Source organism: Rousettus aegyptiacus, unplaced genomic scaffold (genome assembly GCF_014176215.1).
Source record: "Rousettus aegyptiacus isolate mRouAeg1 unplaced genomic scaffold, mRouAeg1.p scaffold_m13_p_6, whole genome shotgun sequence".
In the NCBI taxonomy this organism is placed as follows: Eukaryota; Metazoa; Chordata; class Mammalia; order Chiroptera; family Pteropodidae; genus Rousettus; species Rousettus aegyptiacus.
Genome location: NW_023416309.1, coordinates 13,484,317 through 13,498,538, shown reverse-complemented (window position 1 = coordinate 13,498,538; position 14,222 = coordinate 13,484,317). Strand labels below are relative to the sequence as shown.

The 14,222-nt window shown below is 46.4% G+C and overlaps 1 protein-coding gene across 28 annotated transcripts in view; it reads right to left on the bottom strand.

The window, feature by feature from the left end:
* The window catches only part of CAMK2G (calcium/calmodulin dependent protein kinase II gamma), a 53,472-nt gene that overhangs the window by 2,735 nt on the left and 36,515 nt on the right, over window positions 1-14,222 (bottom strand). For 6 of the 28 annotated variants that reach the window (XM_016121164.2, XM_016121158.2, XM_016121180.2 and 3 more), the window contains 7 exons: window positions 10,587-10,619; window positions 8,412-8,480; window positions 7,199-7,243; window positions 5,689-5,737; window positions 3,920-4,033; window positions 1,866-1,941; window positions 1,424-1,518 (listed from right to left, as the gene is read on the bottom strand). In XM_016121164.2, the coding sequence (XP_015976650.1) occupies window positions 1,424-1,518; window positions 1,866-1,941; window positions 3,920-4,033; window positions 5,689-5,737; window positions 7,199-7,243; window positions 8,412-8,480; window positions 10,587-10,619 (481 nt within the window). Of the gene's footprint in view, window positions 119-1,415; window positions 1,519-1,865; window positions 1,942-3,919; window positions 4,034-5,688; window positions 5,738-7,198; window positions 7,244-8,411; window positions 8,481-10,586; window positions 10,620-14,222 lie in introns of those variants that run through there. The other 22 variants (XM_016121169.2, XM_036223811.1, XM_016121201.2 and 19 more) reach the window with 10 other exon arrangements.

The window sequence follows — 14,222 nt, the reverse complement described above, 5'->3', positions numbered from 1 at the left end:
GGTGGGGTAGGTAGGAGGGCATCAGGCTTGGGCACCAGCATTTTCCTCCCAGCCTGCACTTCTAAGTCTCACCCTCTCTCCAGGAACCATTCTGGGAGTCTCCAAGTCCCCCATGCACCTTTCAGAGGTCAGGAAACCCCATCATTAGTTTTGGTTATCCAAAAGGAAGAGAAAAGTGGGGAACAATGGTAATAGCAGCTACTATTTTAATCAGACATTGTGCTGGGGTTTTACATGCATTCCTTCGTCGATATTATTTTCTCCCTTATAAGATACGGAGATAGGCTCAAGGAAGTTAAGTAATTTGCCCAAATCATATAACATTTGAATTCAGGACCATATGATTCTCAACTATGATGTTTTTACTCTGCCAGGCTGATGTTTAGATTTCATAAAGGTTGGTTTTGCCTTAATTAGGGCTCCAGAGCAAAATCAAGAACTTAAAATATTCAAAATTGATTTTTGATTAAAAAAAAAATCCAAAGTTAAAACAGAATCATTAAACAAACTCAGGATTCCAGGGTCCTTTGTGGGAAAGCCAAAGGAAGGTGGGTTGCCATTATCAGTAAAAACTGAATTGTGCTATTTTTATTGAGATTCACATCTTAGTTCAATTCAAATATTAGACAAGGGTTACATGAAACCTTTCCTAGACTTTCCATAAACTCTGGAATTGCGTCTGGCTACAAGAATTACTCAGCCTAGGGTTTACATTTGCAACTGAGGCATGGGGAGGATGGTAGTTAGTAGAGAAACCAGTGACAAAATAAAATTCAAGGCAAGACGGGGAAGATCCAGGATAAAGTAAGAAGAGAAAAAAATAAGACGGCAAGGGTCTTAGAGAGTAGACAGGAAGATGAGAAGAGGTAGTGATTCAGCTTGTTATCTCCTGGGACTTTCACAAACTGTCCAGTGTACAACCCCCAGCCAGGACTCCTGCCTCCCTCAATATTTAGGAGGACCCCTAGCCACAACTTCCGATTTCACAAATCACCAACAGTGCCCTGTTACTGGCTTGCACATTCTTATCCTGGTATTAATTTCCTCTATTGTGAAATCTGCAGAGACAGAGCTTCATTATTATTTGATATCATCTCAACCTCATTTCAAATGGTTTCCAATCATCTTGGAAAGAAGTGAAGCTTAAAGAAATACATTGATCCTGACCATGGCAACTGGCACTACCATGAAACAGCTGCAGAATGAAGGAGCACACAGGGCTCTGGCACAAGGTCTTCAAAGGTGTCATTTAAGAACATCCTCAGGGCACAAGGAGGGTGCAGACCAGCACACAGACCAGAGTGCAGCAGGTAGGTCGAATAAAGGAAAAGCAGGTAACTAGGAAGAGAGAGGGTGAGTGGGGACAGAGGCAAAGGGGGTGAAGGGGCAGGCAGGAGTATATCAGCAGCACGAACCCACTCACGATTCTCAAAGTAAAACTTATGGAAATCCATTCCCTCCACGAGGTTACCAAGGGCCTCAGGCTCAAACGAAGTGAGGCCTGGATCGCAAATCTTCCTGCAAGAAAAGAAAAAGTAGCTTGTCAGTCTTATATGGGAATTACTTGTATTTCTTCCTCATCAGTTGTGTCTGTCCTGGAGCAGGTTAGCTGTGAACTAGGCCTGACAAGATGGCTAAGATCTTAGGGGCCTGCCTGCTGAGCTTAGCCCTGCCCTTTCAGACCATGGGCTGAATCAATCAACGGGGTCTCTACCTGGAAGGGCTCCCAAACTAGGAGCCTGGTGTTTTACTCAGACACTGTGCCCAAAGCTCAGCCTTCCCTTTTTCCAGGGTCCCAGCTGCTTTCTGTGAGGAAGGAAACGCCTTGAGAGACTTGGGTCTCAAGGAAATAGGTCTCTACTCACGTGTAAGCCTCAAAGTCCCCATTGTTGATGGCCTCAATCAGTTGTTCTGTGATCTTAATGATCTCCTGTTTTCGCACTGTGGGGGAAAAAAATCCAGCAATTTACCTGAGTGGGACTGGGAAGCTCCCAAGTGACACAGAACCCTCCCCTATCCTTCGAGAATCCCCTGTGATCTCTTTGACAAAGGCATCCCTCTTCTCTGTTTTTAAGGCCCTTTCTAGGAAGAGTGAGCCCACCTTTCTCTCCATCCCCTCTGTTGTCGGTAGAGCTAGCCAACTCCCTTTTCCTAAAGCCCACCTTTTAGTTATGGTTCTCTGGCCTTTGTCTCCCTCTCCATCAACAACCAGGATACAGACAACACTCTTGTCTTTAACAGCTGAGGAACCTCGCACATCATAAATGCCCTGCCCAGAGTCTGTGTATCCCATCCCCAACAGGTTCAGCCTCTCTAAACAGCATCTCCCAATAAGGCTGTTTCCACCACCCACTTATGTTTCTCACCTAAAGGAGCTCAGTCAGGTCTCAATTACCAACCCCCTTCTCCCCACCCAGCTCCCACTCAGTGGTTCAGAACCTAGCCCTGGGCAACAGCCAGCCTGGGAGCAGAATATAGCCAGGGATGAGGGCTTCAAAAGGATGAACAGAGTCCTATGATGGATGCTTAATTCTCTTCACCCTGCTCATCTCCTTCACAGGGCTTTTCTGAGTTAGAGGATCTTGGAACTATAAACACTCTTTTTAAACAGAGCCCTCACCAAAGAGACGGCTCTGTTTACCTTGGACAAGATTTGGAGAAGCTCTAAATCTCATTCTAGCTCTCGTGCCAGGAAGTGTCCCTCAAAAAAACTAAGACAAGGCTCAGACCAAAAGGCAGGCAGAACTGGTGCCCTCAGAGCCCCCACCTCCACCCCATCCCAAGCCAAGGGACTGCTGTTGACAACCTGCACTCATGGGCAGCTCGCTTACAGGGAGCACCACTATTAGCAGAGGGTGTTGCCAGGGTAAGGGTGGGCTCGGGCTAACACTAACCAGAAACCTGGGCTGGCCCGGGCCACAAGCCTTTCCTCACAGGAGTGAGAGGCTGCAAGACAAATGCGAGCATTAGAACAACATAGCCCAGAGGCACAGCTGGGAGAGGGCAGTATGGCCAAAGGTACAGCCAGGAGAGGGCCCCACAGCCATCAGTACCTTCAGGGGGCAGCTCTAGGTGGGTAAGCAGCAGGTTAGAGGAACCAACGAGCTCTATCCACTTTCTAGAGGCAAGCAGATATGTATACACACGCACCCTCTCCAACCCACCAAATCCATTTGCAGGACCTGACTGGGACCCTATGGGTGAAGAAGATTGTGTTTAGAAATTCCAAAAGGATAGATGGTAGGAGGAAAAGCAACAGACGAAGGCATAATCTACACAGACACAACAAAAAATAGAAATATGAACTACCATTAACTCAGCAAGGTATCATATCAAAGCATTCTACTATCTCATTTATTTTTCATAGCAATGCTCTAAAGTATGGGCCATTTTATTGCCACTTTAGAGCTTAGGAAACTGAAGCTGTGGGAGGTTTAATCTACTTCACACATTTTTGACGGTAGTGTAGCTGAGATTCAAATTCAGGTCTGTCTCACCCAAGCCCCATGTTCTTAATATTATATGCCAAGCCTCAGGAGACACATCCCAACATGGTTTCTGGGCTACTACACTTTCGCTATCAGCCTGGCTCCCACCACCTGTGATCTGACCACTGACTCAGCGGTTCTTCCTAGCTTGGTGTTGAGGCAAGGCCCACTGCACATCTCAGTGGCTTTCTACTTCTTCCCACCATGCCTGTTCTTCCACCCACTCTTCTTTATGTCTTTGGGTCCTAATCTCAGGACCCCCTGCCTGGTTAACAGCACCTCCAATCAGCTACCCCACCCAGCAGAGGCCGAGCTCCCAAAGCTTACTCAGATGGACAGCTGGGCTGGGCTGACAGCTCTGGGGGCATCCCTGAGGGGCTTCAGGACGAGCCGGGGAGACAGAAGCCAGATTGTGCCTCCCTCACACTTACTGGCTGAGGAGCAGAGAGAAGGCTGGGGCTGCATGCCTGCAGAGGGAGCTGTTCTGTCCCGGGAGCTCCGTCCTTCAGGCACCGAGCTGCCATTCCCAGTGCGGAGCGGGGCAGCTAGCCAGCCAGGGCAGGGCAGGGCAAGGCAGAGCAGCCAAAACAAACAGAACAAGGCAGGTGAGCGAGCAAGCCGGACAGGACCTGAGCCCGTGGCCCTGCAGAGCCGGGGCAAGGCAACGCCTCGGGCTGCTATGGACACTGGACCACATCCCACGCCGCCACCTCTGTCAGAGAGGCCTCCCAGCCAAAAGCCCCAAGGAGATGCACAGACCTGGGCTTGTGGCTTCTAGAAGAGCCTTCAAACAGCCTGTACAAGGACTCCTTCTCCTGGGAAAGATGTTCTAGGGGGCTAGGCTACAAGGTCAAGAGCCCAGCAGTGAAAGATCCATGTACTCTGCCAGCATCAACAGAACTGAACTGATTTGACCTTAATCCCAACAGCCCTGAGCAACTGTTCTTTACTGCATTACACATTTATGCTATTTTGCGGGTTCTCAAAAGTTTGGTGCCCCCTTATTGCCCCTAGGCATGTTCTCTAAGCTCTGTCCTATAACATTCCTCCATCTTTTCTGAGAGCCTGCTGTAAGGTCACTTAACTGAAGGTAAAGGGAGCAATTCCAGGAGGCCAAACCAAAGAGCAGCACAGAGTCTGCCTGGCTGTCTTGTTCCCATTGTTTAGTTCGAATACCACTCCCTGGGGAAGGCCCTTTTCTGACCTCTTAATTAAAGGCCCTATTCACGCTCTCTTTACTTTGTGCCATTTTCTCCACAGCACTTATCACTACTGGATTTTATCTTATTTATTTGGTTTTTGGTTTTATTATTTGCCCACCACACACACACCTGTGGAGAGGGATTTTAGTCTTGTCACTTCTGTAAACCAGAGCCATGGATGGTTTAGGGCTCGATAAATATTTGCTACTGGTAGTGAAAAGGAGACAAGGTTATTGAGGGAATAAAGGGTAAGGCCATGGAGAATGCTCTCTGGGGTCTGACAATACTCTTCCTGTTTTTTCTAGCCACCGTTTTAAACTTCACAAGTCATGAAGAATAATTTTATTATTATAATCCCCAATTTACAGATAAGGAAACTGAGATGCAAAGTAGTAGAGTGTCATGCTTTCCCACACTCCCTGGCACTCTGGCCAGGCCCAAGCTTAGGCTGGTGGTCCTCACAGGATCACCGGACATAGCCAAATGTGACTCAGACTTCATCATTCATGCCAAGGCTCTGTGATGAAAGTGACCAACTTATCCCAATGTGCCTAGGAATGATCCAGTTTTAAAACTTAAAGTTCCACATCCTAGCGATCACTTCAATCTTGGGAAAACTGAGATAACTGGTCACTCTACTAATGGTGCATGACATTTGTGGGCTACTTCTACAGGGACTCAAGACGTCCCTGTTCTAGGATGTCACATCATTATCAGCAACAGTTTTCTGAGCCCTGGCCCCAGACAGGTTCAGGAAAAGTTCTAGTTTAGCTATTCCAGACTTGGGGTCAAAGAAAAGATGCCTCTTGCCTAGCCTAGTAATAACACACAGGGGTCTCGTGCCTTGGCCTATGTAAAGTAGCTTTATGCCAAGCCCTCTCCTGGGGTATAGGGAGCCATCAATCTCAGTTCTGGGGGCAGACAAGGCAGGTGTTCCATTGGAGCCAAGGTACCTGGGACACTGCTGGGTCCCTTCCCCACCAAAGGCTAGCACTTACCTTTGAGGTCCTCATCTTCTGTGGTGGTGTTACAGCTCTCCGTGGAACCCTGTAGTCCAAAAAGAATATGTTTTTATATAATTAGGCCCTTGGAAACCAGAGGAACCATGCAGAAAAGCAGAGCATGTACTCCTACAAGAGGTTCAAGGAGGAATCATGGAAAGTTCTATTTTCACCCTTGCCATCTTATTCTTACAAAACTCTGGATCCCCAAATGTTCTCCCTAATCTTCCTCAACTCAGTAAATGGAACCATCGATGCCATTATTTGGGTGAAAACCTAGAGTCTTCTCCTAGGTTTGATCCTAGGTTGATTCTACTTTTTTCTCTTTCCCTCAAAAATATATGCGATCTAAAATCAAATCTGTCAGTACTACCTCCAAAATAAATACCATTCTACCCCTTCTCTTCAAATGCATAGCTACAACCTGAGTCCAAGCTACCAACATCTGGCACCTGAACTGCTACAATCACTTCTTGATCTCCCTGCTTCTGCACTTGTCTGATTCCTAAAATTCTTGCCTATAACATGGCCAGAGTGGTTTTTCAGACTACATTACTTCCCAGTTGAGAACTTCCAATAGCTTCTTATTGCTGCTGGAATAAAATGCAAACTCCTAAAAGTCTTATATAGCAGTCCCTGACTGCTTCTCCAATTTCATCACCCTCCTGCCACCCCGGACCCCTGCTCTCCACCCTTGCTCATCTCACTCTTAGGTGTTTGATTTCTTCTATTTCTTCATTCTGGATACATACCAAGCCCCTGCCCTTGCAGTTCACTCTGTATTGAGCGCTCTGCCCCAGAGTCTGCCTGGTTGTCTTGTTGCCATTGTTCAGTTCGAGTACCGCCCCCTGGGGAAGGCCCTTCTCTGACCCCGTAACTAAAGGCCCTGTTCACGCTCTCTTTAGTTTGTGCCATTTTCTCCATAGTGCTTATCACTACTGGATTTTATCTTATTTATTTGGTTTTTGGTTTTATTATCTGTCTCCCCCACACCTGTGGGGAGGGATTTTTTAGTCTTGTCACTTCTGTACACCAGAGCCATGGATGGTTTGGGACTCAATAAATATTTGCTACTGGTTGTGAAAAGGAGACAAAGTTATTGAAGGCATAAAGGGTGAGGCCATGGAGAATACTCTATGGGGTCTGACTATACTTTTGCCTCTGTTTTTCTAGCTGTTTACTCTCATTTAAACTTCCTAAGTCATGAAGGAAAATTTTATTATTATTATCCCCAATAAGAGTGTCTTGTCTAGTGGCCCAGGGCCCAAATTCAAACCCAGGCCTATCTGAATACAGGGCCTGAGCTCAGAATCACTAAGATACAGTACACTTCCTGGCAATGGAGCAACGAGTGGGCACACACAACCCCGAGCCTAGACTCTGCAAACACTGTGGTCTCAAGGTGCAGCCTGTAGGCTGCCAAAGTCAGGACCCTCAGACCCTGTGACCCAGCCTGCCTGTTTCCTGCTGCCATGGAAAGCAGGAGACAGACTCAGGATCCACTCACCTTGATCCCATCTGTAGCGTTGTGTACCACGGTGGTTTGTGGCTCCTGTGAGAGAAGATGAAAATTACTCTCCTGACCTGGGGGCAGAACTTATAGCTCTTCCCTGAGGGGCCCCACTCCTACCCCAGTACCTTCAGAGACCCTATGATGATCACTGAGGCTGGCCCACCAGCCATTCTCAAAAATCAAAATGTCTTAAATCAGCTGGGTCCCAGGTAGCTGGGAAGCCCCAGACTTAGGGGACAGCACTGGCTGGTGAGAGGCCTGGCACTTAATGGAAGCAGGTACCAGGGGAGCTGAGAGGATGAGGGCCTCTATCCCTTATTTCTGCTAGTTCTGAGTTTTCTTTCCCTACAAGACAAGTACACTGAAGAAGCTATAGGGCCAAGGGCACCGGCTGGGCCCCACCAACAGTGTTCATCAAGGGGTATACAGAAAGTAGGAACACAGGGAAAGTGGATTAAGCTCTCCTAGAAAGATCCAGGATGCCCCCTCAGTAAGCTAAGCCCAGAGAGGTGTCTGCTTCACCCACCTCTGCCTTCCCCAGAGTTCCTGTCCCTACATCACCATGTCAGGCAGCATGAGGGATCACAGGAAATAGAAGGGGTAGCAGATAAAATTACCTCTCCTTTCCTAGTCATCCCCCTGCTAACTCTCTCGTGAGCCATCTCTAGCAGGAGCTCTGAGAGCCCACGGCACCCTTTGGACAAGCCCTGAGAGAACTGAGACAGCACGAAGAGCATGGGGTTCTCCAGAAACCCAGAGATCAGCACCATCCAGAGGTGAGGGACCCCAGCCCTTCTTGTTTATGGCTTTGCAGAGGAAAGGCTGAGGCAGGTTTCACAAGGAGGCCTCCAAGAACTGATGTACAGATTCCAAGAAAGCTCCTACTCTCTACTTTTATAAGAAACTCACCTTCCCGGCCCCCACAGCAGACCCACTGGGGGCCCAGCCTGGTGCTCAGCACCCTGATCACTCTTCCCCCCAATAGTGAAAGGAGCAGGAGCAGCAGTTCTGCCATGCAGGAAGAAGCCTGGTCAAGCAAGCAATGAGGGGGAAGGGGCCTACAGGGCAATACACAAAGCAGCCTGCTCTATAGGGATTGAGAAAGGAAAAGGGCCAAGGAGGCCTGGGAAGGAGGGCAAGAAGAGGAAGCGGGAAGGAGCAGGAAGCAGGCAGGGGCAGGGGCAGAGAAGCTGTAGTCAGGAGGTACCATGGCCGTCTGCAAGGGCGCGGGATCTTGGGCTGGGCTTACGAGACTGTTTTTGTTGTTGCTCTGTGGCTGAGACAAGAAAACAGATGGTTTAGTTCCTCTAGAGTCACCAAAGCAGCTCAGGTTCGACTCCCAGACCTCCCTTGCCCCTTGGCCTGGCCTGGCCTGGAGGAGCTAGGCCTAAGGTGGCCTCCATTACACTATGCGAATGGGAGCAATGGTTGGAGAGATGACTGGAGGAGGGGAGTGTTTGGAGGGGTCCAGAAACCTAGCTCTGGAGGTATCCTCAAGGTGGGACCAGCCCAAAGACTTGTTTTAAAGCATCTCTCCAGAAATCTCTGCTTATGCCAGATGCCACATCACTGCATTATCATATTTCACCCAAAGAAATTCAGGATCTTCTTCTCACTTTACAAAGGAAAAGAACGGTAGTTTTTAGGGAAGCACAACAAAATTTAAAGACTCTGGGTTCCCTGTCTGGGAACAGCCTCCTGTTGCTCTTTCAATTTGCCACCTACATTTCCTTTCCCCTAAAACACCAGTATGAAGCCTAGTTGGAAGAGAGAAGGAACAAGAAGAGATATAAAACCTAGTCTAGGAGACGGTGTCTACAGAGGAAAGGGCTGGAATTCGGCTTTGGATACAAAACGCATCGACTGACCCCAAGGAGCAGAGAGAGGGCTGTGTTGTTGGCCTTCCTGCCTGATAACTCTTAGACTTGGTCAGCTGGGAGAAAGGGTAGAAGTGTCAGGAGGGGCAGGGGGAAGGGGGGAGGAGGGCAGGTGACTCCAGATGGGGGCTGTGGCTACAGTTCCAGAACCCAGCCCCCAGGAAAGAGTAGGCTGCCCAGTAGGCCAACATTCCTAACAGCAGAGACCACCAGGATATCTCGTCTTTCAAAATGTTAGAGTTTCACAGCAAGGGAGGCTGAGGGGAGGATGGCAAGGAAGGTAGGAGGCCGACCAATTTCTAGGGCAGGGAGTCATATCAATGCTTTCTGCCTCTTACGATCCTCTAACTGATGAGTCCCAATTGAGCTGGTGGCCACCGAGAAGCAGCCTAATGCCTGAGAGTTCTTCAACAGGCACAGAGACAATCATCTCTGCACAAGGCACAAATGAGGACACATACGGGAAGCTATCCAGGCTGTCTCCTTCTAGCCTGGAGGCCTCTTTTATAGCCCCTTGGAAATGACCTGAGGCCATCCACCCCTAGTTTACTGTCAATGGCTAAGATACCTCCAAACCCAGGGGTAGGCAGGAAACCTCAAGCTAGGAACCAAGTGCTTTGAGAGTCCATTTGACTCTGTACATTGGAGAAAAGAGGTCCCAGTAGTCAGGATGTGGGTCTAAACTCACAAGAGCTCTATTCTCTTCCATTCCCACCAGGAAGGATCTCTTAACTCAGTTGCTGATACTGACCTCCTCTTTGGGGCTAATTGCATAAGGCTGTCTTGCCTGCAAAGCCCAGCTGAGACAAAGACCCTGGCATGGTGCAAGGACTCCAGGGTGTTTGTAAAACCTGCCATATCTGTGGAGGCCTGGGATCTCACCCAGGTGTCCCGACCTCTGGCTTTAACAGATGATTTCATAATGATTCAAGTCGCTGTGTTCCTCTTGGTGCCCTGTGTCCCATGGTAAAGAAGATGCAGTCTCTATTATTTTTCAGCTGTTTCCCCTGAGGGCTGGGTGGGAAGGAGGAAACACTGCCACAGCCTGCTAATGGGCACTTGCACAGGGGAAACGGCCAGGAGAGCAAGGCTCAGAGCTGTGGGCCTACAACCAGCTCTCCTGCCCACCACGAAGATGCCCATCGGCTGCCAGTCTGCAGGAAGTGGCTGTTTGTGCCCAGTGAGCAGGGCCTCTCCTCCTGAGTGACAGTGAGGGTCTCTTCCTGAGTCTCTGCCAGTTTCACTTCCTGCCCGGGACTGCTAGAGGCAGTCCAGGCTCTGAAGCAGGGAACGCCAGACCACAAATTCCAATGTCCACTTTTCAGGCCACTGGGGGACCTCGGACAATGGTCCCCGCCTGGCAGGACAGGCCACACCTGCCCACACAGCACAGACATGCAGAGAGGATGAGTGAAGCACACGCACATGGCAGAATGGGTTTGCGTGGCTGGCAGGAGGGCACAGGCAGCATGGAGTGGGCAGATGGGTGGGCAGGCAAGGCTCACCATTAGGTGCACGCTGGAACTCGACTTCCTTTTCTGGACACACCACAGCAAAAGGGAAAGAGAAGGGGAAAGAGGAGGTAAGAAGAGAAGCACAGAGACGCCATAGGTTAGTGCATCAGCGTGGGCTCTGCCTCAGGAGAAAAGAGCAGAAGATCTAGAGTCCAGCACCCGAAGGGTTAAAACAGCCCCTAGACTGCCAGGCACAGACCCTGGGAGGGGAAGAACTTCTCTGCTGTCAGGTTCACCACACAGATTTAGTATATTCTGCGAGGTCTTGGTCTTGCTCAGAGAAAGTGTCTCGAGGAGATTAAGTCACAAGTCTATGAGGATAAGTAACATTTTGCTGCAAATTTACAGGTTTGGGCTTATGAGGCCAGCTCGCCTCTAAGGTTAACTCTTTTCTCTCATTACTAAGTCTGCCTGAAATTTGGGTGAACAGCCACTAGGTAAACAGCAAAAGGTACTCTAGGCCATCCTCGGATTAATAACATTTGACTTTTGAACCTACACTTTTTTTCACTGCTCCCTTAAATTGCTTTTCAGATAAAGACGCTAAACTTTTGAAAATCACCTGACAGTTAAATGTTGGCATTCCTTTTTTTGTTGCTATGGTTATAAGATTTCAGCATTTTATTGCATTTTGCAATTAGTGGGAAATGGAAAAATAGGAGTGCTAGTGATTAAAAGTGCAGTGATCACAAAGACACAGAGATGTAAACTATGGGGAATGCTGAAAGCGGTGATTCCTCGGCCTTAACCAGATGCTCATGGACTTTACGTTCAGATGTGAAACAAGAGCATAAAAATAAAGACCACATGGAACACTGAAAATATATCTCAGAAGACTGTGTCGAAAAGGTGAAAGGTAATTAAGAATTTTACAATTAGCTCACTGGGAGACAGAAGTCCCATGGACCATGTCTGTCTGCTGACTGCTGCAGTCATTTAACAATATTCAACAAGCACTTATTGAGGGCTGTTCCAGGCACAGTATACATGTTAGATAAATGCTCCTGCCCTCAAGAGGCTGACACTACTTTAGAAGACATTTTCAGAAATGTCTTATATTCAAAAGGAAGGGACTACAAGTACTGCCTTACATTCATATACGCTTTTCCCTTTATCCAACTACAGTGTTAACACTTTGAAGGAAGGTCCTTATCTAATTTATTTTGGTAATCTTTATGGTGTCTAACCTTAAGGTTATAGCATACAATCAACAAATGTTTGCTGAGTTGTATTGGGTTTACTGACTGGCTTTTCCCCAGGTAAAAGCAGAGCACAGGTTTCTAACTTGCCCAGAATCAGATCAGTAGAAACTGCAGGGGCATAGACGAGGCCATCTTGGTTCTTGTGATTTTCAGGGTCTTGTCATCAAAGGCCACTGCAGGTCGCTTTTACCTAGATCTCGACTTAGGCATAGCACTTTCAGCTGTCTGCATCACCTAATGAGGAATAAGTTACTAACTTTCTCCTAGCTGGCTTTTTCCTAAACTGTCCTGCATGAAAACCCAAGATAATCTTTTTCTACTCAAGGGTTAGTTTCTCCTGGGAGAATGGACTTTTTTCAATTCCTCTCTTCATCCTTCCAGGGTTTTGCCATCAGCCATGAACAGCTGGGATCCTTCGCAATCAGCCTACTGTAGCACTATTTAAATACCAGATCACTGCTAAAGAAATGTTATCTCACTTACATTTAACAATTAAATATTTAAAATTTTAAACCAGAAAAGGGTTCAACTCCTTTCCATACTTAAACAAATATTCAAACAGTATTAAGAAAATAACTATATCCTTTTTTTTCTTTCTTTCCTTTATTATTATTTTTAATATTGGACAGCCATTCTGGCCTTGGACTAGCAGGACACGTTTTCCTCAACTAGGGAGCTCTCGGGATCTGAGAGTTTACAGCCCCACAAGTGGCTCTGACTCTTCCATAGACACTGGGTCATTGGCATCCACATTCAAAGAAACCTAATGAGAATGTGAAGTCCCCAAATTTAAGAGCTCAGATTGATGCTGATATTTGAGCACCCTGTGACAGCTTCTGTTCAGTGAGAAGAAAACTACCCGCCCTGTGGACTGCAAGCAGCAGGAGCTGGGGAGAGAGATGGGGTCTGAAAGAGCCAAGATGCTGACAGCTTAGGATCTTCTGAGTCATTTTACAGGCCTCCCTCATAACACAGGTTATCACCTTAACTTTCAAGAGGGCCCAGAAAAGGAAAACCCCATCCAAACACCTTGCTTTGCTTTCCCCTTTTGCTACATTTTTATCCAACCACACCAGTAATTGTTGTGTACATGGGCCTGATTATAAAAGGACTGTAGCCACATTATAAGCAATTTGGAAATCAGAAGAGAGCAAAAATACCCATAATTCTATCACTCTTGCCAGTCTTTTTCCTAACACAATTAAAATATATCATTATAAACCATATGCAAGTTTATACTTTACTTTTAAAATAAACAGTATTTTGATTTTAATTCTATCAAAATCTAGGTGAAAAACATACAAAATACAGAAAAAAAGTATAAAAATTCCCTAAATTCTCATCACCCAGTGAAGTTATTAACACTTAGTGGGTTTCCTTCCAGTTCATTTTCTATCCACATAATACTGAATATAATCTACGAACACAGTTTTTTAAAAAAACAAAATTTAGATGATAGTATAATATATACTGCTTTATGTTCTAGTTTCCGCTTAATATAAAACATTTCCATCCATTTCCCATATTGATTTAGTCATTATCTTATTGGCTTTTGAGATTGTCTCCAGTATTTTCACAGTTATAAATAATGTCATTTTAAACATCTTCCCGCTTTCAGTTTTTCCATATTTTGAGTTATTTCTTTGGGATAAATTCCCAGAAGGAGAATTAAAGAATAAAAAAGGTAGGAATATTTTTACAGCTTTTGACACACGGGATGTTTTACAAATTTGTCATTCTGATTTATGCTACTATCATGACGTAAGAGTCAAAGGCGGCCCTTCATTTCAATTTGCATTTCTCTGACACTAGTGGGGCTAAACGCCCACATTTGTGAACCAGTTTTACTTCTTTTTAGATAAGACTGTCTGTCAGTTCATACTCTTTGACCATCATCAACTGGGTTTTAGGGGAGATTCTTATTTATTAAAGAAAGCTCTTTCATATAAAAACAATACTAAATGCTCCAACCACACCTGCTGTGAATACTTTCCCCAACCCGTCTGTTTTTGGTCTTTTAATTGTGGTTGGTCATTCTCTTCTTAAACAACTTGCATCTTAGCCTCTGGTCCCTCTATATTCAAAGTCTTTTCTCAAGAATCAAACTCATTTACTGAGCACATATAATGTCAGACACTAGGGCTAGGTCCCCCACATATGTTTTCATTTAAAGTAACCCACATACGAAGTTTTCGTTTAAAGTAATTTATCTAACGATTCTGTTCACCTAGACTTCACCCCTCTTAGTGTCTCTGGAAGGTCCAACACTGTGGCATGCCTCTGTTCTTCCTTTACTCTTTGTTCTTTCTCCATTTCCTTTGCTGATTCCTCTTCTTTTCCAGCCCCTTAACAACAAATAACCCCAATATATTGTCTTTACTGGATTCGTAAACCTTCATGTGTTTTGGATTCATATGGGGGAAGA